Source organism: Botryllus schlosseri, chromosome 3 (assembly GCF_051294905.1).
Source record: "Botryllus schlosseri isolate E-star chromosome 3, Bs_hap1, whole genome shotgun sequence".
Classification (NCBI taxonomy): Eukaryota; Metazoa; Chordata; class Ascidiacea; order Stolidobranchia; family Styelidae; genus Botryllus; species Botryllus schlosseri.
The window spans coordinates 22004121-22030644 of NC_137238.1; the positions used below are offsets into that span (position 1 = coordinate 22004121).

At 41.1% G+C, this 26524-nt stretch overlaps 1 protein-coding gene and 3 long non-coding RNA genes across 5 annotated transcripts in view; 2 read left to right on the forward strand and 2 right to left on the reverse strand.

The window, feature by feature from the left end:
- LOC145436102 (uncharacterized) overlaps positions 1–26524 on the forward strand; it is a 423401-nt gene that overhangs the window by 89984 nt on the left and 306893 nt on the right. The gene's annotated exons all lie outside the window — the stretch shown is intronic.
- On the reverse strand, positions 3921–11057 carry LOC145436071 (uncharacterized). Of its 2 annotated transcripts, XR_013914161.1 has the most exons (4): positions 8343–11057; positions 6312–6420; positions 4828–4968; positions 3922–4757 (listed from the first exon to the last, which is right to left on the reverse strand). It is a non-coding gene; the product is annotated as an uncharacterized LOC145436071 (long non-coding RNA). The 2 variants fall into 2 exon arrangements; XR_013914162.1 differs by having other exon boundaries at positions 3921–4757; positions 6312–11057.
- Positions 13856–20572, reverse strand: LOC145436072 (uncharacterized). The gene is made up of 2 exons (XR_013914163.1): positions 18279–20572; positions 13856–17243 (listed from the first exon to the last, which is right to left on the reverse strand). It is a non-coding gene; the product is annotated as an uncharacterized LOC145436072 (long non-coding RNA).
- On the forward strand, positions 23238–26366 carry LOC145436070 (uncharacterized). Its single transcript, XM_080313347.1, has 3 exons — positions 23238–23588; positions 24259–24423; positions 25503–26366. The coding sequence occupies exons 1-3, from the start codon at positions 23403–23405 to the stop codon at positions 25569–25571; spliced, it is 420 nt and encodes a 139-aa protein (XP_080169473.1). The 5' UTR covers positions 23238–23402; the 3' UTR covers positions 25572–26366.

Below are 26524 nucleotides of genomic sequence, written 5' to 3' on the forward strand. Positions count from 1 at the left end.
CGATGGTTAAAATCAACAGCTGCTGATATATATCATAACTGAGCCGTTCTTTGCCGTTTCTCGTAACGGCAGCTTGCAGTATCTGTATTAAGTGGAAGGTAGAACTTTATGTTCACTGCATATCTTAATCTCATATGACTGTACTTGAAACGGGCGCCAATCGTTATTTCACAATTCCTCACTCGACATTTATATCTTTCGCCATAGCCATCCGCTTATACACTATGTTAGCGTGGGTTGTAGGTACAATCAGGACCAAAACAGCAATTCGTCCCCACTCCAAACGCTGGTATTGGTAGGGCTGTAACCAAGTCACAATGTTCCGAGTCACAAGTCAATCTCACATTTATAGTTTTCACTCGAGTCAATTCGAGTCATTTTCAATTCACTCCGAGTCAAGTCTGAGTCCAAGTCAGCTAGTATAGGGTCGAGTCCGAGTCATAGTGTTTGACTCAAGTACGAGTCCAAGTCGTTATGTCCACAGATCAGTTTTCCGATCAATCCGGTTCAACCCACTTTTTTCAACTCTATGCCCGAGTGATATAGAATGGCTCGTATTCATAATATAGCATTTTTCATCAGTTTCCACAGTTTACGGTCCTATTTTCAAGTATCAGGACTGACAGCCGAAATACAAATAATGTGGTAACTTTATTATTCTTCGAAGTTACATGGAATGTCTGTCTTGGCCGTTCTAGTCTCTAGCCACACAGCGCGGCTACTGACAATTGACATTGGACACATAGGCCTAGCCAAAGTTTTGGCCAAGGTCAGACTTTGGTAGTACACTTTGTTGAGTTGCATGTTGGCCGAAATTGCATACGTCTTTTGGTGTGTCGTGGCGGGGTAATGACCGCCACCGAAATGCGTACTCCTATAAATCATGCATGCTTTTTCTCTTGAAGGGAAGAGGTATGCGTTTCAAAATCAAGCTATTTAGAGACATTAAATGCCAAAGTTCGAAGAAAATTCTCAAGTTCATTAACTCTCTTGAAAATACTCTATAATAATTTATGTTGATTTACGAAATACTTTTGGGTCCCCTTACAGCTCGCTCCCGGTCTTATTGGGGAGTTTGGGGTGTGGCAGTTACGGACCTGGCAAGAATGCAAATCGTTGGGTGCGACGAATAGTCCTGCATAGAGTTGGGCAATGGGTGCATGACGTAACAAGCACATTACGCATAATTTACGAAGAAAGTTGTTATTTCATTAGACCTTTTCATCGCAAGCCTTATATTGTCTTCCAATATCTCTTCTGAAATTAGTTCTAAGAAGCAAAACAAATGTAATCGTGAGTAATCGTGATTACTTTTGAAATGTAATCGTAATCGTAGTCGACTACTTCCTGATTTTGCTGTAATCCTAATCGTGATCGTAATCGCGGGATTCACAAGTAATCGTAATCGCAATCGATTACATTCGTGAAGTAAAGCATGTCTGACCAGTGCCAATAGACGAAATCCCTGATGTGTGGTCAGTGGTCACCTATATTCTTCAAAATTACAATGAAATGTCGGTCTTGGTCGTCTGAATCTCGAGTCATATGACTTGGTTCTAGTCATGTGCAACGCGAAGCTCTTCAACTTCATACATTCTAGTACTTCATCCACAAGTTTGTGGGGGATTATACGCTGAGTAATATTGTACTTATTGCAATTTATACTTGACTATGAGCCGTTATTTTGATGTTAGTAAAGTTGTGTCGAAATATACTCTCCACAGAGACGATACAAAAATGCCTATGACCAGCAGAACTCAAGATATATACTTGTCTGACGGGTATTCATCCATGTGATTGTGACTAGTCTGCAAGAATTCTCTTTCCCGGTTTCCAGAAGCGACCTTGGACGGCTTTAGACATGACTAATATCCCTCATTTTAGAACTCATATACAGATATTGACTATATCTATTCATAGAACAAACAACAACTGTCGTGTAATATATTTTGTGGCATATATAGAGGCTGATCCGAGCCGCAAAGGCTATACCTTGGAGCGGCGGCTATGAATCACTGGTTATGTGGAGCTGATGGCATTATATGCTTTGTAGTAACATAAAGGTTATGCATCTTTTAGCTTTACATATCTTCCATATGGTGTCATACTGGGTGCTACTTGAATATTCGACTTGACTCGAAGCACATTACTCGATTTAGAATCGAATCACTCAGGTACTCGATTATACCCAGTCCAAATTATGACTTTCTTGAGATTATTGGAAAAATTGTGCTGCCTAATCAAACAGTTTCTGTGACACAACTTCTGTTCAAGATTTGCTCCCGACTGTTTTGACATCTCTTCTGGCCATATGTCTACAAACATTGTAGTCCATTCTGAATGCAATAGTTCCGAAGCAGATGAGAATTGGGTTTGTTCGTCGTAGCCTACTCGGAAACCAAACAATGACCGATTTCCCTAAAAATAACCTGTGTCCGTGTTTTCACTCGCATTTTGGATATTATAATATACTTACGGAAAATACGCATATAGGCTACGTAATGTAGATTCAATAACTCTGAGTACCGAATCAGAGAAAGTCACATGGCGCTTTTGTTAGCGGCTCCATCATTGTTGCGTCTGGTCCATTATCACGCCAAACCCTAATCGCATTCGTCGCTATCAGACAATTTACCATCGGGAGCACGCTGGTGTGACCGACAATGCTATAATATAAAGTGAGGACTGATGGGGATGAGCGTATAATAGATGATATCATTGTGATCTTACTCACCGTTGCGAAGCTGAAGTTAATCTAGGCATTAAAAAATACATTATCAGATATTTTTTCCAAAATCGCAAACCATCCGCGGGCTGCAGAGGGCCAGTGACCCCTGTTCTGAAAGGATGATATCCGAAATTCCCTGCGACAGAATAGCATACATAACTATAGGTCCACTGAATACTTGTCTCACAAATTATATCATATATAATACAGGATTTTCAAGATTCTGCGTTAATACTAGGACTTAATAGCCTCACGTAGCATGGGCCTACTTGAAATGGGCTTATTTTATTTAATTGCTATAGGCATTTACCGTATCAGTATCAGTGTAACAAAAGTTAAAACAATTGTACATTGTAATGATTGGAGATTGGAAATAAGGGTAATTTTAAGGCAGCAGTTACTCGTTTTGGTCATCCCGACAATAGCGTAATGGTGAAGCATCCGGTTCTTGATCGGCAGGCCATGGGTTCCAACCCTCAACCCAGGCCGGGTCAGACCAAAACCTGATTAGTAGGCTAACACTTGTATCCATGGCTTCCCCTTCCCCGCCTGACGCTCAGCACTTCCGGGATAGCCTGGAGCGGTGGTGCAAGACTTCGAAAGCCATACAAGGCTATATCAGTACCATCCTTGTCTTGTGGCATATGCACATCATGCACTCTTGGTATGCACAGATCGTATATGTAGCCTACGTTATACATAAGTCGTTGTATATGCCGCAAAACATCAAGGACAAAAATATACCAGAACGTATTGATAATGGTTGAGTCGCCATTATTTGCGCAGTTGAAGCATCAAGTCATAGGATCATCTCAAACTTTGCATGTATGTTTCGGCTGAAAAAAAGCTTCAGCGGATAAAGAATACCATATTAATCAGCCCGAAAATATTGTCCCTATTCCATTCTTCATGGCATGTACATAGCCTTATTTGAATGTGTAAAAAGAGAATATAGAACAGGACGATGTACCAGACGCCTCACTTTTCCAATTTTGCTGCTGAATCTATGGGTTGTATCTGAAGTAGTAGCCTATCTGCCTCGATTTGCTCTTTTCAGTCGAATCTAATTTACAGACGGTGACAAGCATTAACCGACTGTTGATCGGAGACCACTAACGGGCGTGGAGATCGTCGGAGTTCACATTCTTCCTGCAGTATTGAAATTAGTAATTTGCTACTGAATCTGCATACATCTGCCAATGTGCGCATTTTGCATAACTTGTGGGTTTACGAAAATATTTTCCTGCATGATAAATAATGAAACATCGCACGTTAAGAAAACGCTATCGCGCGCAGAAAGTGTATTTATCTGCGAAGACGTGAATAAAAATTTACGTAAAGACATCGCACGCAGTATCTTCGAATTTGTATATCGTGTATATACATCTGTTCCAATTGCAGCACCAAAATGTATATTGCTCTGTCTTGCCAAAATGATGCAGTGCATGAATGTGGAGGATATAGTGTGTAGTGTAATGAGAACGGATATGGGCAAACATATAGGCCAATGCATTCATGGGAGAATTACCTACAGATAATATGAACATAAATAAACGCGTAGGTAAATGGTCACTATACAGATGGACGCTATAACATGAAACAGTGGAAAGTCTGCCTACCCGGAAATGTGGACGTAGAAGAGGAATTTCTGAAATGCTACACGAAAAATACAACAGTGTATTTGCCCGCACAATCCATAAACTATATTGCTTGTCCTTGTCACATAATACATTGAAAGGTCAACGGATCGTACACAGTATTTATTACAAAACAAATAAAGGCATGTGGAAAACGTACAAAATAAATAACGCTTATAAATAAGGTTTTCTTTACAAATAAATAAATGGGGTAAAAAATGCGCGGAAAAGGCGTAAGTAGGAAATTTTGAAGTGCGTAAGGATTTGCATATGTGGGAGAACGAAACGTGGCAGTGGAAGCAGACTCCGGTCAGCATATGCACGTTAGCGGAAGTCGTAGCGTGGTTCTGTTGCAGTCTTTGTCGACGATCAGGTAGCTCATTAACTTTCCCCTGCGTAACGAAGCAAAATAAATTAGTGACAAGGACGAACGCGAACCACAACCACAAGATGGAATATTACCGGCGACAGTGCCGCTTGCATTCTTTGATCGAGACGTGACGCGGGTGATAGGTCGGTCCGCAATCGAATTCTAGAAGTCTGTAATTCGGGTGCCGTTGTATGATGTATGGCTCGATTTGTGTGCAATTGCTTTCCAGCCACCTGCAAAGTGATGGGCATGTCAGCGCGACTGATGCGGCTGAAACGATGGACAGTGCACGTTGCGCTAAGCTAAAAATGCGTATGGAAATTTACAATGCGTCGTACCACCTAATCAATACGTAGTGCACTGTATACGAAAATCATGTATTTCGCCGATCTCAACCATAACATAGAGCGCAATTAAGGTAAACGTTGTGTTCCCGTACATAAGTTTACTTTCAAACCCATTGCGAGGACTGAAAACGATTCAAATTCACGAATTATTGTAGATATATGCTAGGGGTTGAGTAGGTCCTGTTTTGTTGTACCCACCTAAGAAGGAGCAAAGAAAGTACGATGGACATAAGGTGCCATTAGTACTTTCAGTCACATTGTACATAATCGGCTGTGCTTTCGGGCGAACCCAAGCTTCCAACCTTCCCGACTAATATTTCATTGGATATTTACCCCGTTATTTAGACCTTCAATGATACAAGAATTAATCAGAATCCACGTTTAACTACGCCAATCTAATTTGTATTTCCATTAAACGAATCTATCATCTACATATTCATTTTAGAAAGAATTCCATACTCGTATTTTTGAATGGAGCGATCCATTTCTATCTCTGTTGCAATGCAGGCTGAATGATGTGTGCTGTGCTGTTGTCTGCAACAAGACCCACCCTAAAGTCAGTATGAGTAATCACTAATCATAGAGATTGTTTTTCAAAGATTTCGTACTCCGGTGGAGAGTAAAGTCCACTATCCCACGATTTTTCACGAGACCCGCGTATCCAGTGATTCATACTGAGCGCGGTTACCGTAAATTTCACACATTTTGTGCTGGCATAGAAATCCTCCTGACTGAATTTGGATTTGTGTTTCAAATCAAAATCTTGATATCGGCATGTCGCAATCCAATTTCTTCCCCAGTATTATTTCAATGTTTTCTCTACTAAATTTCATATGAGCATGCGATCATCGGAGCTTATATCCAACAGATCCGGAAAGCTGTAATTTCGTACCAAGTCTCATGATCTATGTTGAATGTTGGTAGACTCGGATAACTGGCACGATAGTTGTTGTTGTTTAGTACTCATCTTGTTTCGACTGCATTGGTCCGTTTTCACCGGACCAACATGGTAGCTACCGCTGACTGCTGGTACTACGAATAAATTACGAATCTCAAATTTTCCGTTATTTGAAAAGTCTGCTACTAAGCCACGTTCGCTCTTCGCATGATGATTCATGAGGTTCAAACGACAGACATATGAAGGGGCTCTCTAAAATCATATCCTCGCAGGAACGGCGATCTCCGCAGATGATTTCTTCAAAGAGAAATAAAAAGTAATGACTGTATACCTTTGGCCGTACGGTGTGTAAGCATCGGAAGTTTGAAGCACGGTGAAGATGATGAGGACGGCGAGTAAAATATTCATTATGGTCTTGGTATGAGTAACGCGGCTTTGATCTGAAAGTGAAATGCATCAGTAATAAATTAGGAAGGAATTAAATGCCGACATTGATTTCTAAGACTATGTCGCGTGCAACAGGATTTTCCAGTCTGCACGAATATAATACCTCTACACAACACGAAAAAGACTACGAAGAGGGTCAGCGATACGTAAAACGGAAAAACTCGTCACTGCTTAGTAATGAAAGTTCATTTGGGGTGCTTTTTATTTAACAAAATCAAACATTTTCAAGTTTATTGTACGTTGTTCTATACAACGGTCGATAACAATTGTGGTCTTCAGTGTCCAATAAGGCCCCACAGGGTGACTTCGATGATGCAAAATATACTGCGGATCTGATTGGATTTCGTCAAATGACTTGTCTTTTCTCTATTCTCTACGCCTGACAGACGACTACGCCTATTTCGTTCTGTATAGCAGATAGACTCTATCTCATAGAGGATATATGCTGGTCATATCGTGCGTATAGGAAAAGATTGTATTATTTGAGCTGCTTTATTATGAAATGCTGGCTCATGGCGAATGCGAAATAGACATCGAAACCTCTTACTCAGATCTTGCAAGGCAGTTACTCATAATTAGATTAAAACGAACAATGGAATCATAGCACTAGCGAATCATGTCTAATGAGTATTTACGCGAGAAATGGATCTTGCTAAAGGAAAAGTTCAGTATGAACCGTTTGGCTGGATAACATTTATAAATTCAATCCAAATGGACACAAGGCTGGTTAATTAGTACGAGCAATCGAACAATGTTGCAGATTACTGATTGTAGGATTTTATATCACCTTGGAGTCAGTTATGGAATATGAAAGGCGCCTGGACTCAACAACAGACTAGACGGGAAATATTGAGACTATTGTAAAACTACCACTTTGGAGATATTTAGAATGATTGCTATATCGTAGCGAATCCGCGATAAATCTCAGCGGTATCACTAGACAGACAATGTTTCACAACCACTGGAGCCTCGTATACCGAATTTGAATACAGGCCTACCATTCCCGGAGTATGGAATGCTACTACATCGAATCACCACACCATGAAACCCGAACCGAATCAACCACACGAATTGCTATAGTTGCAAATATTCATACCACTGCCAGATTCCACATATGAACTAATATTGTGCCATATCGTTGTAAGACTGAAAAGCACGGCTTAATGTCAATATGAAGGCAGTGTTGGGACTCAAATTGTTTGTGCGCCGGTTCTTTCATAATAACAAAATTTTTCAGTTTATAGAATGTTATTGACAGAAACCAGTTATGCTAACCGGTTCGCGGATCTTATTGCAGATCGCGAGACGGGTCTACATAACCGATTCGAACCTCCTGGATCCTACCATTAGATGCAGGCCTGTTCTATTCCAACAATTGACGATATACCGGCTATACCCTGACCTTTGACGTCATTCAGCTGCTACACATCTCTTTCGTATGTATACGGTACTTTTAATCAGCCTACAAACTCGGTCACTCGAGGCAAGTGCATTGTTAACTGCGTAACCAAACTCGTCGCTTGAATGCAAATTACCGGTAGTCGACACGTCGAATACAGCGCCGATTGCATTGTTGTGCTCAACGGCTTGACACCGAGTCTGTTGACGGTAAACGCTACCGCCATATAACATTACAAATGAGGATTCTGGACACTCGCATTCAGAGCTACCCGCTAGGACCAAGCAGGGATTATACAGGCCTATATAATCGCGAAGCCTCATGCGGATTTAATATCGTACATTGAGTTCCTAGGATATGCGAAATAGTTGCATTGCAAGTTCATATCCTGTCGCTGGACCAATCATTTCAATAAACGGGTGAACGCTGATAACATCAGTACGTACACAGATGGCTTTAGACTTTACACCGTGTTTAGCCAAACCAACCCAAACTTAATTTAAAACTGGCACTTACCATGTAAATTATGAATTGGTGCTCCTTCGACTTCTTGCTTTGGTATGAAGTAGACTTTAAAACTGCCGGCATATTTATAGTCCGGAAGATCCCTGAATTTTGTTCTCTACCCGGTTGCTGGTTAACGAGTGGGAAAAGCGGCCTTTTGTTTGGCTATCCCATCTCTGGGGGACATTGCTTTCGTCACCCACTCAAAATTTCGCTTCTTTTCAACAATCGTTACCTACATTTCACGTTGTGATGTGTTTTTCATAAACAAACACTTTGATCGTTCCAGATATTTGTTACCGAAAAAAATGAGCGTAAAAATACGGCCTGAAGTCAACCCCCTGTTCGTTACAATCTCTCACATTGGAGAGGCTAGCAGAGACACGCATCTCTTCAATCCCCATACCTCCCGGAATGTCCCTGCAAATAATCTGGGAGGTTTCATAACAGTATGTCTGTACTAAATATTATCGACCGTCGCCAACGAAACTATATTTACTATAGTCCATCGCGCAACGCAGTTCTTAACGGACTACAGTTGCTATAATGTAGACATATAATGTCCACTGCCCAGGAATTCTATATCGTAATCAGTGAAATATGCTGCGCATGAGTCATCCTTGTAACTTGACGCTCCATAATCAAGGGGTATCAATTACAATTCATTCATTCGGTTAATATGCGTTTGAATCGGGCAACGCCGCGAATAGCAGATTTCATTCGCAATATCGCCGCGTATGCGATTTTTGGTACGGGATTGTTATTAGTAGGGTTGCATTTAAAACAAAAAAGCAATTTAAAGCAAACATGTTTAAACCAAGGTCCTTGTTTAAAACATGTTTGTTATTGTATTCTTTTACCGGCATGACGTCGGGAATATTCAATTGTGACGTCATAGTCGATTGACATTGACCACTGAAAATGTAGGGTAAATATAGCCACTTTGACGAAATATCTGTACTATTGGTGTTGAACCGACTATTTTGAGGTTTCCAACCATCCCATATCGATATGCGTCGGATATATCATTTGGTAATTGTCCGTAGGCTCATACAACATGTTTTTTGGAAAGTTTTTACACAATTATGGCATTATGTTACAAATAATTTTTTTTTAAAATAGCTTTGTTTAAAACACTGTTTAAAACATGTTTTAAACAAAGTGATTCAAAACACCGTTTGTTTTAAATGCAATCCTAGTTATTAGTCGCTCTTCGAAATCGTGTCCGGCTAAGACTAACACTTTGACCATCTGGGAACCTTCATTGTGTGCGTATGCGTATGTGTGTCGGAGATTATTATAGAGTACGCTACCATTCAAGTTCAAAATTGATAAACCAGATTAGAAAAAAATTGCACAGTCGTATTCATAACTTTCGTAAACCCGGGTTAAGGTTTGGAGTTGGACATGGCATGTTGAATTAATTTGACTGTTGTTGTTGTTTGGGATATTTAAGATGTTTTCGACTACTATGGTCATTTACACCAGGCCGCCAATCTTCATTTTCATTCCCCAGCCGCCGACCTGTAGCATGACCCACTTCTGGGCTAACGGAACGCGAATCAGATGGCGAAGAGCCTAGACCAGGAGTCACCCGCTCACAATTTCCCAGGAGGACCAACATGGTAGGCGCCACTGGTCAAAACATAGCAATATCGAATGTCAAAGGTGGTAGAATAGGGCTGCGTCACCCAATACACAATTTCCATTAAACTTTCATCGTCCAGAATATATACTGGCGAGCTACACGAGGCCCGCGAGTTGGTGACCCTTGACCTAGATAATCCATCAACACTTGAGAAGTGATTATGGGGTCGACTTCGGCCGGACTTTGGTCATCCAGAACACAGTTATGTCAGATCTGATATTTATAACATCCGGACTTCAATGCAGCTGAAATCAAGTTTGGATTTGTAAGTGGTAGATTGTGCCATTTCTGTAGAGCATCGTGCTTCTGTTCTTGTATATAGCTGCCTATGGATTTGTCAATACTGAAGAATCAAGAATAATATCCGATGCAGCGCAATGTCCTAAAACAAAATACCAGCTGAGTTCACCAGTCAAATGAACATGACACTGGTAGCATCGATATCAAACGACAACTAGTGGTATCGGGGTTACGCGTTGTGGACATGATACCCATACGCTCAATATGAAGCCTATCGACGAAAACCCAGTTAAAGTTGATCAAATTCCAGTCACCGGTGGCAACATGAGAGAGCCGGTGTACCGGGCCAGTATTTACGACGCCGACACAATCCACGCGGAACTATACCTCTTACAATTTAACGGTCAGAATTATTGCTCACATCTGAAAGCAATATCGATTCAGAGTCATAACGCCGGGTCGCTATAAATAGATATAATAATTCCCATTTCTGGTTACTAGATTTTAAGAGAATGCCACTGAGAGGCCTTCTGTGAGAGCCTCTTCTGGCGCATTCGTCCGTGTGCGATCGGTACCGGTAGAGATACTTTCGTTTTCAAACAGAAATCGAGACACTTAGCCGGCAAGTTACATATTGCCTGCTTGGTGTTGTAAAGAATATGACGCAGTAGCCGAGATGCCAGTAATAAGAAATGCCTCTATTTTACTTGCCACTGCATAGTGACGTGATTACGGAGTCCAAAGCCTTGCTGAGTTTATATGACTGCAAAAATCTATTGAAAGAATATTCAGAAAACCACATTTCGTTTGGTTACGTATATTGATCAGGGCTAGCCTCAAAACTGCGTAAAATAAACAACCGAAGCGCATGTCGTTATTGCCGTAGTACGCATACTTCAAAATTACATTCAGGACTAGGGCTCTGGTTTAAATTGTGTGTTTTAAATCAGTTTATTTTCGTTGATTTTTTATTTTAATTTTACCATTTTGATTTTATTGCTTACTTTGGTTTATTAAAATTTTCGGACGAAATGCGTGAATGTGGTTTATTATAGGACAATCATGTGCATTTTATATAAACCGGAGATAGCATTGCGCCTCCGGCACAGGTATAGTTCAACTATTTTACAGACAGTCGGGGAAAGAGCAAAGAGCGATAGTCAATCAATATGTTAGCGTTTTGCTGTGGTATAGTTAGCTGTTTGCGACATGCTGCTGCTATTTCCGAGGCACTGCCGGGATACTGCTAACGAAGCTCAATCCGGATTCTCTATCGAATTCGAAAGATTCCCTTATCTCTGATCCAGTTTGCTTGCGGAGACCACTCCATCGATCAAGATGAAGACGCAATTAATATGGATGGTCCCGATTTGACTCAACATGTTTCCTCGCTACTAGAACAGATTAGTAATGATTCTGGCGACCCATCATTATCACATACGTTCAACGTTTTCAGCTATCTGAATGATGATTCACAGCCCCACATTATTAAAGTTTAAGCCATCGCCATCACTATCCTTCATCACCTTGATTGACATGGTTGTCATTCATCCCATTTTATTTTGTTCATGTTGTTGCTATTATGAGTACAAATTAACAAAAAATTCAATATATCATGATTTGAATTATTTAATTGATTAAAAACGATTTTAATCAAGGGCAACATGATTTTGAGCAGACCCTATACTCAGGACGGGTGTGGTTTGGACATTTACAAAACAACTCGTAAAAACGAATGTAAAAATAACTCATATGTTTAAGGATGACAGGATAAATGCATGATTTGCCCCAGCGATAGCAGATCCTGATCGCTATACGACGGGTTGAATTCCGAATATTCCGCTGTTTGAGATGTTGTTGAATTGCGTTTCACTACCGCCATGCGATTTCGAAAATAATTTGTTGTATGTGATTGTCATCCAAGCGAATATTCCGAACGTGACCATGCCCGGTCAATTCAGGGTTGTTGATATCTGTGGCATTCATGGTGTTTGTCGACTACAAGGGACATTTTCGCCAGGCCGATATTCCTTATTTTTGATTCCGTAGCTGCCGACTTGTTGCACGGCCCACATCTGGACTTTTTAGGACACTGCTTACGAGGATGAGATGGCGAGGAGGAGCCTGGATAATATTCAACAGAAATGCAGGAGTTGACCTCTGTCGGACTCGAACCCACATTCCATTGGTGTTGCAGCTGTGAAATATACCACTACGTTATCTCGCCACTTATGGTCGTTTGCTTGCTTGTGGGATTCATGGGGTTTGTCGACTACTATGGTCATTTAAACCAGACCAATTTTCTTCATTCATATTCCGAGCTGCCGGCTTGTAGCACAGCCCACTTCTAGGTTTAAATAATACATAGCTTACACGGATGATATGGCGAGGAGAAGCATAGATTATCCTCTAACACTAGGTAGGAATTCCGGAGTCGACCTCAGTCGGACTCGAACCCGCAACCCATTGGTGTTGTACCTGTTGATATTACCACTGCGCTATCTCGCCACACCGCCACTCATGCAAATGCTACTGCATCACGCGATATACGTTTTGTAATCATTGGTAAGGTAATTGTTGTATAGTTCATAAATTACGGGTAGGGCATTTGTAGGTCCATTGTACGTTCGTAATGTGGATAAATATCACATTTATGAATTCTTCAGCGCAGGGGTCCGCGGGTCGCATGTAGACTGCCAGTACGTATGGCGCGGGCTAGAACATGTAATGGAAACGGTATCTCGAGTGACGCAAAAATATCGTAGAATCTTCGTCTTTCGATAATGCTATATTTTGGCCGGTGGCGCCTCCCAAGGAAAATTCGCCCGCTTGAAAAATTGGGCAATTGTAAGTTGGTGATCCCTGCTTTGGTGGATTGATAAATGTTAGTTATATTTGTACATTCTGAACCATTCGTAGCCTACTGGGTAAATCTACCGTCATCAACCCATTTCGAGTCCCGGCAGTAGCACACTCCGATGCGTCAAAACCAAATAAAACGAACACATTTATGATCACAGCTCTTATATATACCAATCATAACATAATAAAATCGTAGTCACCAATTTTAGTTATGTATTTTGAAATCTTGGCGCTTGCTGCATGCAGCTGTTTCGTTGTTTCTGTTTTGTATTATTTTGTAGGTGAAATTGCTAATCACAATGCTGCTGTGACCTTTTCTTTAACTAAGATTTACTCCTTTCAACTGGATTAGTGTCAAATTCATTCCAGATATATGGCAGTACCTCTTTCAAACATACTGAGAAACAACTTTCGGCATATATGGTAGAATTTGACATCGTAAATAGTATTTATTTCACATCAAAATTAATCTATTAAAATAATTTCGCTTAGTGCGTTAAATTGAGCCGGGTATCCGGTGAAATTCCAGTTTATTTCAAATAAATCTGAAACTTTCTGCTCTAATAACTTCGCTTCTACGGGTCAGAATTGAGGCAAACCTGATGTGCCGCTTTTGTGCCTATTCTGACAATTTCATGTGGTTACCAGTAAAATGGAAAATAATTAGGGAGCATCTCGGAATGTGTGACAGTTGGGAAAATCGGGATAATTATTTAATCTGGATACATTACTAATTTCTGCTATCACCCGTTCGCGTTGTATGCAATCACAAGTATTATGGATATTAATTAGTATATTTCTTTTATACAACGCCAGGGACCAGTAGGTACAATTTGGGACAGAAAATCGTATCCCATATTCCAAGCTTCACTTGTCTCGTGGACGTATGAATTCAGGCTCCAAGTTGCTAAAAAGCGATCAAATTACGTTGTTGCTCCAACAATATTGTCGACTGGGTGAACCTTATTAGGTCGTCATCAGCACGATGCGTAATATATGCACATTTAACCTTACTCGTGTTTCAAACGAAAATACACAAGGCGACGTGACAAGTCACCAATACACTCAAAACTACTTTCAATTTAGGCGAAAACCGGTCTTTGTTCTTACATAGACATATTCACGGTGCATAGTGCCGTATTTGCTATATGTGTAATTACCGCGTGATGTCACCCGAGATTTGGCGTATCGGTACCTCAGCAACTAGGTCATTCAGAAAACGTCCCTCGCGTTCTTTTGCTTGCCGTTAGAGTAGACGCCATTCAGCAAGTTCGTAGCAACACAGCGAGGCGGTCTGCGACAGTATTTTCGGCATTGCTGACGTAACGCGAAATCAATATCCAAAAGGCATGTATCATTCTGGATCATTTATGATATAAGACAGCGACCGATGAATTTAGCGGTCGTCGGAGGTGCACACTGCACAGCAGAATGAGTAGTCCCACTTGTAAAGCGAGATACATACCCTCTCCAAATTACGGTGATTACAGACGATCTTGCCAATATACAAATTGGTGTTAACCAGTAAATAGCAGACAGTAGGTGCCACCTCAATCGCCCACATCAGATTTCCCCTCAGACGGAGCAAATTTGTTTAACTCGTACCTTTGCACGGCTCACCTATTCATGCGGTCTGAATTTTCCCATCCATCTATTATTTGTCCAATGAAGACCGATAATTCACATGATTTAACACGGTAATAGGCCGACGTAGCCGCTAATACAGTGTTTTTCAACCACTGTTTCAAGATACACTTATGTGCCAGGAATGATCGCCAGGTGTGCCGTTGTAATTTGGTAATTTTTATCTAAACAACGAAAAATCATTTTCGTATCTGATAATTAATTTAGGAAGGGCGAGTGAAAATTTGGGGAGATGAAGGGGTTATGCCATGACGAGACTGATTCATTTTGGTGTAGCGAAAACAGACACCGTGGTAATGCCCAAGTGGCAAATTTGGAAGGGACATAGGTGTCTTTCGCCTCTGACTCTGACACTGCAAATGCCGCTTGTCCGGTATGTAGTACTATGGTGCAAAACACCTATTCCATGCCATATCAGCAACTAATTGGGTTTACTTGTTCAGGATCCTTGTGGTATCCATGGGGCTTGGCAATGGCCATTTACGCCAGGCCGTTATTATTTAATGGTTTTGTATCTACCGACCCATACTATACGGCCCACTTCTGAGCATTTCATGAGACACCGCGCTTGTGCGGATCAGATAGACAGGAGGTAGGCCTACCTATCTAGACCTCCAACACTTGGGAAGGAAACCTGGGTCTGTCACGAAAGTGACCGAACCGCAACCTATTGGTGTTGCAGCTGATGATTACACGCCACGTGTTTCATCATTTTGTAGCCAGTACGAATGGACAAGCAAGTTCAATAAGAACAGTTCATATGCGAATGTTGGATCAACGATGGCTACTATAGGACATCCAACGAATTTATCCAACTGTTTTTGTGTTTACATGTTATCGTCATATCGAGAAATTCGTCAACTATAAAATATTTATGCAATGGCGGCAGCCTTGAAACGACCTCACCCTCATGTTACCATGCTATGTTTAGAACTTTGTGCTCGCTAACACGACGACTAGTATCGCTATATTAGCCAGTATTTGAGACGAATGCAATCGCAAAAACGATGCAAAACTACCTCAAAACTGCTTCGAACACGGAAAGCTTGAATATATAATTCAAGTAGAGTAGGAAGATTTGAAAACACTTCAATCGCAGAAGCAAAGTGTACAAATATAAACGGTTCATAAATTTAGCGTAAGAGGGAGAAACTCACTTCATTAGACTGATACCTCAGAATACAACTGCTTCGTTAGGCCTACGGCCCACACGTGGTGATTGCGGCTTTGTTTCTGTTATTATTGATATCGTGTATGTGGAAAAAACAACAACAGCAATGTTACCGAAATAACGTTGGCCAATAAACAAGCGCGACACAACAGGCATACCAATTGCCGTCGCGCGACCAATCAAAAGACCAACTCTCGACCAACGGGATACCGTACGTCACCGGCCATTGAGCATTCGTCCCATCACCAGCTGATGGCCTATCGACACGGCTGGGTGATGCAAGATGTGCGAATAGTGAAATGAGTCATATCTGTGGTATTCATTTGTCAATAGTCGCCAGTGCTCAGTCAGTCGAGCATCAGCTGATCCCTGGAATGCGATTGATGATGTAACATGATCGGATGGAAAGTAGTAGCTTGGTAGAAAATGCCGATTGCTATACAATAACAACATCGATAATTACCGAAATATAAGCATAGCTTTCGTTTGTAGACTACCAGCAGATGGGCCTGTGGATTATACTTATTTCGATTTTGAAATCTTTCTCAAATGTTTGAGCTTTTATTCGTAATCCAATACAGGCCCGGAAAATTTCTACTCCTACTTGAGACATACAGCATCAAAACCAGGCGAGCAGGTAAAGAGTAAGTGCTGGAGTAAACCGATCAAGAACAAACAACAAGTTAAATATATTGTCATCCAGTGACCCCTTTTTCTCCCTAGATCGACTCACGTATATCATAATTCTACCTCGGCACACCAAAGTGAAAATGGTGTCCACATTTTTTATGAACATGCGTTGGAAACTCAAAGGTTGAGCGAAAAAATGTATGTCAAAAGATTTACGTTTGCAACATTTGCAATCAAACGAGTGATAAACCAATACCCCGAGCTAATTCATTACCAATCAGTGCCGTAACTGCCACACCGCCAAACCCCAAATTGGAAACGTGGTGAGTTGGAAGGGAAACCAAAATAATTTCGCAAATCAATAATAAATACAAGATTTATTCAACTTGAAATGGCACTTAGCGCTTCGTGCGATTTAATGTCGCTAGACATCTTGACGTGTAGGGAGTTTCGATCCACAAAGTGTGTTGGCCGAGAATGACCGCGGAAAGTTGGCCGAAACGTTCGATATATATACATATATGTCCAATTGCCCATTGGCGCCGCAATAGCGGGCTCCGAATAGTTCTGTCCTTGCCGTCTCAGTCCCGTACAAATGATACCCGGGCACCCGAAGAAGAAAGCGTAGTCCGAAGATGTATAGTTGTTTAACGACGTCCACGGTTAATTTTTCAAAACACACCTTCCTCAGCTTTACCGGAAACTCTGATCACATGAGCTGAGAAATAATCAATAGATGATTAATATGAAATTGCCAATATTATTGACAAAATGCAGTCGTGAATTTGAAAGGAAAACATGCTGACTGCACATGAAAGTACAGCGTGCCTTAGGAGTAGCTATGAAAGTGAGGTCTGGGAGTGAAGTTTCTACGACCATCCTATGTGGGTCCAAGGCCAACGTTTTTGGGGGGTGTGGGCTGATGAATTTTCACTTCATTATAACATCTTTGGTTGACGTTTATTGCATTTCAACTGCGGACCACTCTGTGCATGGCGTTGGCAGCATAAAAAATCAACACTGAATGAACAATGAACATGCACCTTGACAATCTCAAAAATTTTACTTGCTTTGTCACAAAAGTTTTTTCGAAATATCCAGCTTTCCGTTTGTGAATGTTTAGCGACTCTCTGCTGTGAGCGTGACCCGCAACCACACATCATCAAGAAAGAAATACACTACATGTAGTCAGGTAATGATGCTAATTCAACCAAACAATGAAATGGATATCGTTGTCTGATGTAAAACATCTAGCAGGCGTAGGGGGTCAATCTTGACTTCATAACCAAATCCTTGCGATTTGGGTGTTGCCGACTGCTGTATATCCTGTTAATGGGGTCATAACGGTAGCAATAAAACACGAGTTCCACTCTCCTCAATATCAACGTAGCAATACTCAGACGCCGAATACCTTGTCAGGTCTGACCTTGACCATTAAAGCGTAAACGACGGCAGATTATCATTTCATAATGATCAAATCATTTAATTGCCCCAGCTGATACATTTGTCGACGTTTAAAACGTCAATATGTACTTCAGCATTGTGGCATTATGTGGCCCGAGTCGTCGCCAGGTAATTAGCGACGACGTCAGTGACGTCACGAGGTTCATGTTCGCGCTCACGCAGAACCTTTCAAAAAGGTTCGCGCTCACTCGAACCTGAACCTTTCAGAGGTTCACACCATCCCTACACGTAATACACTTGATTCTGTATCCTATCAGAAGTTTTTCTGTGTACGCTGTGCATAACTTACCGAAATTAAAGTTGACTAACGAGCTCCTCGCGAGACAGCCGGCATCAATCGTGCACATGGTTGACGACTCCTTTGGTAGAGCTCATTTTGACGTGACAGGCATGAAAAGTAATTGACCCTTTGGATTAGAATTCCTTATACATACCAGACGAGACGAAACTAACAATTCATTTCGTGAAGAGCCCGATCAGAGGTCCCCCTTCTTCTTGGTATTACATTTGTCCTTGCTGACTGCAGATTGCACAGAAGGTACATATCATGCCCTTGGTTAAATGAAGGCCAGCGGTGTCAATGTATCAAAATTTCAACCCCATTTTTAATTGAAAACTGATGACAATAGTAACGAATATCACGAGTAAAATATATCATATTGGACTCACGGTCGCCCACGAACCCACGACGCGCGACCGCATTTGGGATTGCGACTCATAAGTTTGGAGCCAAATCTACAAGGTATAAGGTAATGCACGGCTTTACAACTACTCCCGGATTCAATATTTCGCGCAACTCGATGGTGGTACAAACTACGCGTCCAAATTAAGGGCAAGATACCACCACGACCTAACTCTGTTCAGAAGTAGCACGAAACATCAAAATCATCCCAAAGTCGCGGTCCACATCCGGATTTTGATCCAGTTATGATAAAATAACCGTAAGTTTAAATCGGATTTGTAACACAACGCTTATTTGCTCATCTCTGTCTAATACAAATACCAGAATACGCCAATGGGGGAATTGTTGCATAATGCACAATGCACATTGCATGATGGCATTCAGTTAGCGCGACAAACCGTTCTTAATTTAGTATCTTAAACAGTTGCTTTATTTGGCATTTTCTGTTCGCAGCAAAGCTACCCGACGTTTTTATACGCCCGAGAACACGAAAGTATGCGGTTTGCTGAACTTCATTAGCTATCGAAAGTAGCCCATTGTTGTCTGTATAATAGACAGGCCTGCGAGTATGGAATCTGTCGGCGTCGAGTTGCCGTTTGTGATGATATTTGATGCATCTACGACGTCATGCTATACACACATTTTGCGCGGCTGCGGTTCGATACCGGGTCGTTCTAACCGGGTCATTCCGGGTACAAACATCGGCTCTTAGAATTGAGGACCTCGGCACATTCCATTCATTGTTCCCGACACACTCTATATGTGTTCGCTGAAAACTATTCTTACGAGGGTAGGGCGTACCGGCAAATCGGGAACAGCCCTGTATGTAGTGTGAATACTCATACATACGCAGTAACAATAGCGCCGACGGATGACACAACATTTCGTACCAGTACTTGTGGTTTTCCGTTGTTCGCCTAATCAGCCAGCGGCGATGGAAAATGATGAGTAATCTCACAAATGCCGCTCGTGAGATGCAAAATACATAGGGGCCTGTCGCGCCCCCTTCCTGCCCACAGTAACTGAACGATGGGAGCCTGCCAAAATATGGTCCGGTTTCGAGAGTATTATGGAGCATATCTGCATATGAAATAACTGCCTTTGCCTCATTTTTTTCTTTGTATATGGTTACTTGTTTACATACTGACAACAGTACATACGTCAAATCATAGGATACATATATATACTATTGTAGATATTATTATACACATATTTTGTTAATACTAGGGATGGTGTGGACGTGAGGTTCACGTTCGTGTTCTGTGTGTGAGCCTCAGAAATTTAGAGATTCACGTTCACAAACGAACCTTGGTAGGTTCTGCACTGTGAAACGTTTTCACATATTACAATTTTCACTTCATTATAACATCTATGGTTGAAATTTATTGCATTTCAACTGCGGGCCACTCTACGCGTGAGGCTGGCAGGATAAAAACATCACTAAACGAGCAGGAACCTTGACAATCTCAAAAATTTTACTTGCTTTGCTACAAAAGTTTACTCGAAATATCCGGCTTTCCTTCTGTGAATATCTAGCGACTCTCTGCTGTGAGCTTGACCCGCAATCACACAATATCAAGAGCGAAATACACAACATGTAGTCAGGGAATGAGGCCTAGTCAACCAACCAATGAAATTGATATCGTTGTCTGATGTAAAAAATCTAGCTGGCGTGCGGGGTCGATCTTGACCTCATATGTTTATTGTATCATGGAAACCAAATCCTTGCGATTGGGGTGTTGGCTACTGCTGTGTAACTTGTTAATGGTGGTAACATCGATAGCAAGTATAGAAACCCGTTTTATACTCTGCTCAATATCAACGTAGCAATACTCAGAAGCCGAATACATTGTCCGGTCTGGTCTAGACCAGTGATTCCCAACGTGGGCGATTTGGCTATCTAGGGGGGCGAAAACGGACGAAGGGGGCGATAGGGGGCGAAAACGACGAAGGGGGCGATAGGGGGGCGATGGCGCGGTAAATCGGCTATATTGAAGTCGGGACCGTAATTACCGCACCCCGAACCCCCCAATTGGGGCTGGGGGAGGGGGGGGGGGCGAAATCGAAAATAGCCCAAAATTATTTCGTGAATTAGCATGAATGATAGAGTAATTTTTTAGAAATTCATGCGACTTTTTCAAAAAATTTTCGATTCGATTTTCGATTTAATATTTTCATGTATCTTGATGTTGGGGTCCGCGTCATCCAACAAAAATACCCAAAATTTATGGTAATGGGACACTTCGGCGTCGGCCAATACTGTGCCACGACGCACCAAGATATGAAGTTAGAGGCCATGTAACATGCGACTCCGAGAAGTGTGCCAGAACAGAACGATCAGCAGCAAGAGCACCTTGGCCGAAAAGGAATGCCCTTGTGCTGACCCAAAACTTCGATATATATACATATATGTTTAATTTTCCATAGGCGCCTCAATGGCTGGTGTCGAATGTTCCTGTCCTGACGACCTTAACCCTACAGGATAAATGCCATCCCGCAAGGAAAAAGTTATCTGCCAGTAAAGAAATACCAATATGAAATCATGTGCGTCATTTAGTTTGGTACGTTTTGACGATTTCCATATCTTCTGACATAGCAGATTTAGGAGGTCACATCCACATACTACATCAACCATATTGACCGATTCAAACATGAATTATATAAATTTGTCGCGATTCGCGTGTTTAGGCGAAATACGGTGACTCACCAAACAGTATAGGAAATAGGGTATAGCTGATATGTAGCGACAAAAAGCCCACTGGCTGAGGGGGGTCTGGGGATTGGTTTATCTCCTTATGGGGCCAAATATCAACGTTTTTTCGGGGGGGGGGGGCTGACGAAGTGCTGTTTTTCGGTTCCCAATATTTGGAAGACGATGATCGGTGTGTAGCTTCAAAAGGGGGCGATGAGTCGAAAAAGGTTGGGAACCACTGGTCTAGACCGTTAAGGCGTAAGCTTCTATTCCCTTGTCCTCGTCGAAATTTTTGTAATAATATCATGATAATATGATTTGACCAGCTGACTTGATGGTCGTATTGTTGGCCCCCATTTCACAGGCATAGTTTTTCTTAGTTTTGAAAATAAACTTCTGCCTGCTCGTATACATCATAATCATCAAGTTATATATTAAGTTCGGTCATAAATGCAACAAGAATTGCAATACAGTGGAAAGAATATGGCATAGAATCGGCTTGGTGAAAAGTGACAAAAATTTTACATTTCCTGAACGAATGGGTACATGGAGAAGACGCAGTCATTTTGAATGCAAGTTTTCAAAGTAAGACAGTTGGGCTAGTCAAATAAAATGCACTGCTCGCCAGAGGTGACCACGATCGAAGTGCGTATACTCTTTCCGAGTTCCGAATTCCGGTTTTGCCCGCTTGTACGTTAAGTTGTGAGACTACTTGCACTTCTATACATGACAGTTTTCTAGGTACGAAAGCTCACTTTTACATTTTCAATATTGTTAGGTAAAATGTAGTTTTGGAATATGCTGTCTGGCGGACAAGCTCTTTTGCCAGCTTAGAAACGCGACATTAATCCGATTGTGAGGACACAAAAGGTAATACTGGAGTCAGTCAGACGAAACTGCAAAAAAGGATAGCATTGATAATGTTTCGACATTTCTGGGGTGTCCCGGCGATGCATATATCTGCACAGTCAAGTCAAATCATCATACTAAAAATTAGTTGTGATCGGAGATATGCAAGGCACATATCATGTTATGCATGAGCAGAGCGAAATGCAAAGTCCGACCACGCAAGATGTAGCCGCTATTCTCGGTGTTTAGCAAAATAAATGAGCCTGAAGTTGCAATGAATTGAGAACTCGATAACCGAGTGATTAAACATTGGAAATGATATTATTAGAAAGAAGCATCCGTATTGACATAAAGTAAATTGTAATACGGTACATTGCAAACCTGAGTCAAGCTGAACAGCATTTCCGAAATAGTAAGGTACAGCCAATTATTGCCTAAAGTATTTCTTTTATCATGCACAATGTGCAATCACGCGTTGCTGCTTAATTCCGTGGTTAAAAGCGAGAGGTGAGCCTCTCAGACTCCCACAAAAGCATCAAGTATTTCAAACTGCTGGTCGGTTTGGGCGCGTGAAATAAATTTTTGTATTGCATGGCTAATGAGTAATACATGATGAAACAGCAAAAACGATTTCGGAATGCGGCCCCCGACCAAACCATTTTTATCTGAATGCTTGTTTCCGATAAGTCATAACGAATAGAATGTAAAATAAAGTATGCAAATAAGAACCATCACATCAGCAACGTTATATTACTACATCACAGCGTAGTTTCTTTCTGCGCAACGGCAACGAATGAGAGAGTCGAATGTCTAAAAATAGCACACCCATCGATGCTACGCCGAGTCGCACGCTACAATAGAGTATCCTATATATCGATATCGTTTTACTATAACGTCAATACAAATGCCCAAATATGGCACCGGTTAATTAAGATAACCAAGGAGTCGGTTGGCAAGCCGCAACGCCTTTTTTTCACGGAGGGGGTATGAAACTGCTTTCCTTTCGATTTGCTCCAAGTCTTATAAAGCCGCGGATTTCCATGGTCTAACTCAAAAAGATTAATCCGGATCATAATACGCAAAGGACGAAGAAGACGAATATAATAATATTGCTAATTCGCATGCTTATACTGATTCAGAGGTAAGTAGGTCACCGCAGCGTGCGTTGCTTTTGCTTCAACGCAACCAATATGCGAATATGCGGCCTGCATATTAAACTAGAGCCATGCAAAGGGCAGGATCGAACGTTTGTGTTGTTTGCAGATGAAATTCAACACGGATACCGGGCTGCTCGTCATAATGTTGGCGATTGCAAGTGCAAACTCACTAGCACTTCCAAGACGACATCAGTTCTTATCACGAAAAGAGAGCTTAGAGTAAGTATCGGATTACGGGTGAAGCAATCCAGTTGATCGATTAATAGTATGATCAGAGACGTGTGCGTTTCTGTATTAACAAAGCACTAACCGATTTCTATAGTGATTATTTAAAAGCAGTTACGGATTGATGAAGGATATTCAGAATGACATCGTATTGTATTATATTATAAATATACGCTCCGATTGGCCCAGTGGAATAGAGAAACAAAACGTTGCTATAATTGGTTTCCAACGAATTGATATTCTAGGCTGATTACTATAGAAGGAGACGTAATTTTCGTTTTTGGGCGTTTCAAGAATGATATAATTTTGCTTGTTCTATATTTTTAACAGATCTTATCATTCCTAAACTGGTCGGAAGTTTTTGTCACCATTCTTTGTGATTTTAGATATCTAACAGACTTGGTAGCATGATATTCCTACAAACAAAAGCAATATGTTGGGGCATATGATGAGATATAGCAGTTCATCCGTAAAATCGGAATCCATTCTAGCGAAAATAACTACTCCATCTAGTATAGCGAGTGTGGTCGTATGAGAATCGTAACGTGAAACATAAAAGAACAGCTACGTGATCAAAACATTACTATTCGCAATCGAAGTGCAACTAATGATACAAAAATCCACTTACAACGACGTATTTATAGAAATGGTCGTTGTACTTAAGGTGGTTGGGTCAAAACTGTTGGCGGACGTCGAAAACCAGAATATTCAACACGTTTGCCCCGCACGAGAAACAAGTTTGGGATTGCATCCATTACCCCAGAACCGTGCACGTAGTGAACTGCTACGCGCGATGTCACAATCCATCAAGCAAGCAATATATCAGCAGGTGAGAACATTTACAATGCATACTACAGCCTACTGAAAGTACAAGTATACAATTCTTAGTTACATATAATACTTTGCTATCCGCACAATGTATGACTGATGATAAGTCACGTTCCAGATATACGGCTTACTACTAATCAGCAAATGTATTAGTATCGTTGAAACCAATACTTGTACTAGACCAGTTGTTCACATGCAGCCTGCTACGGACACAGGAATAAAGTTTGAATGCTCAAATTTCGCAAAACGACACAATGATCAATAATGCGTGCCCTCTGCATTCACAGCTTGCCTGTAACCCCACCTCTGCAACCCAATATCAAAATAGCAATCCTACGCAACCCTATAGTTGGAAAATGTACCGGCCTATCATTCAACTAAATGCTACGCAAACCGGGCCACTCATAGGCTAGCACAGGTGTTTGTAACAGTTAACCATTTGGTCTTATCTCAAACATATACCAAACGAAGCTAAATTCGAAACCCTTTTCGCAGACTCTTCTCCGGGGACCGTGGATTACTCCTTGGGCTAGCACCCAACATTATGAATTTGAAAATTACCACTGCTATCGTAACAGAAATCGCGCGAAGCGTGATTTAAGTTAAAAATAATATTATAAATGCAAGAAATTCGGTAAAATCCACGTAAATAAAACAAAAATCCCGCAACTGTTACCCTTGTCTGGACAGTAGCTCAGAGAATTTGCAGTCTGACATTCTACAGGTTTACTTTTAGAGCGAATTTTGTCGAAAAATTCCAGTTCTAACGAGCTTAAGCAGTGAAAGCCCCTGTAGTACACTATATGCTGCGCCGTCGTTGTGTGGTATCGAGAAAGTTACTGCATGCAATGACTTGAGTGATATCTATATTACATTATGAAATGAGTGATCCAGTGATACAGTCGCATGTCGAGAGTTATTAGTGTTGTGGGCTACTCACGAGAACTTCAACTCATTTTTTATATTTTAGCAACGCGAAACTATTCCGCCACGAATTCGAACGAAAACTAGTCGCCTAACAATATCTGTTTCAGTTGCCACCTAACGACAGCAATAATAAAGTGTCTTTTGCATTTGCAGGGAATTCCAGACTGTTACAAAGTATTCGCGGATCACGCTCGTCAACCCGTCGAATGGATGCGACCATAAGACACTGCATTTGCCAACGATGTGTGACTGCAGAGCTAGGAATTTCTAAGAATAAGTCGAATAGCCCTCAGTAGTGTAGTGGAGTGCAGCTTTCGCCTGCATATCTCTCTAAAATGAGTTCGTCATCGTCAAAGTTCAAGGAAGGTGACTGCGTCATCTGGGTCGCAGTCGGAGTGTTACACCATGAAAATCCACTGATTCATTTCCGGATAGCGAATAAGTCAATTTAATTGCGTTTTACTCAGAAACAACAGCATGTATAAATGAATCGACACTTGGACAATATTCACTACTGTTTTAGAGTGTTAGAGTGTGCTTTCCCAGACTTGACCGGCCAGCTGCGGCGTTTGGTCAATCTAGTCCAGTATTATTATTATTGCTGACACGCTTTTATAGAATTCCTGTCGAAGTGCTGTATTATGCCACTGTGAAATCTTTATCTTCCTATTTAGTAAATTATGTCAAAGTCGCGAAGATCGTTTTTAAGAAAACCAAAATCATGAAATATAGAATAGTTATTACATGCAGAAAGTCATGCAACTCTCATGGAAAACGTGATGAATTCTGAAACCAACGACTAGTAATCCATATATAATTGATATATGGTTAGATTGAACCAGCTGGATCTCTTACAACCTTCGTATGAATTTTATGTAGAATTTAATTGTGAACAATTTAGTCTACAAATAGTTAATAATGAATGGTCACTTGGTAACAATGTTTTGTTATTTCAATTTTGTATTTTATGAATCGTATTATTTATTGAGAAAATAAAAATATTTCTGTAAAACAAATAAAAATATATTTTTTAAGAATATGCGTAATTCAATAACAGGAATATTCACAAACGAGGTTCACAGGAGATTCGAGTCATGCACAATGACTCGAGTACAAGTCGAGTCAATACTTGAATGGACTCGAACCAAGTCGAGTCATTTTACGCATTTAAAAAA

What these genes read in the sequence shown, in the direction of transcription:
- LOC145436070 (XM_080313347.1), top strand. Translation starts at nt 23,403, where the DNA reads ATGCGAATATGCGGCCTGCATATTAAACTAGAGCCATGCAAAGGGCAG. An exon ending in TCACGAAAAGAGAGCTTAGA is followed by an intron (nt 23,589 to 24,258) that starts GTAAGTATCGGA and finishes GTTGTACTTAAG; the next exon opens with GTGGTTGGGTCAAAACTGTT. An exon ending in AGCAAGCAATATATCAGCAG is followed by an intron (nt 24,424 to 25,502) that starts GTGAGAACATTT and finishes TTGCATTTGCAG; the next exon opens with GGAATTCCAGACTGTTACAA.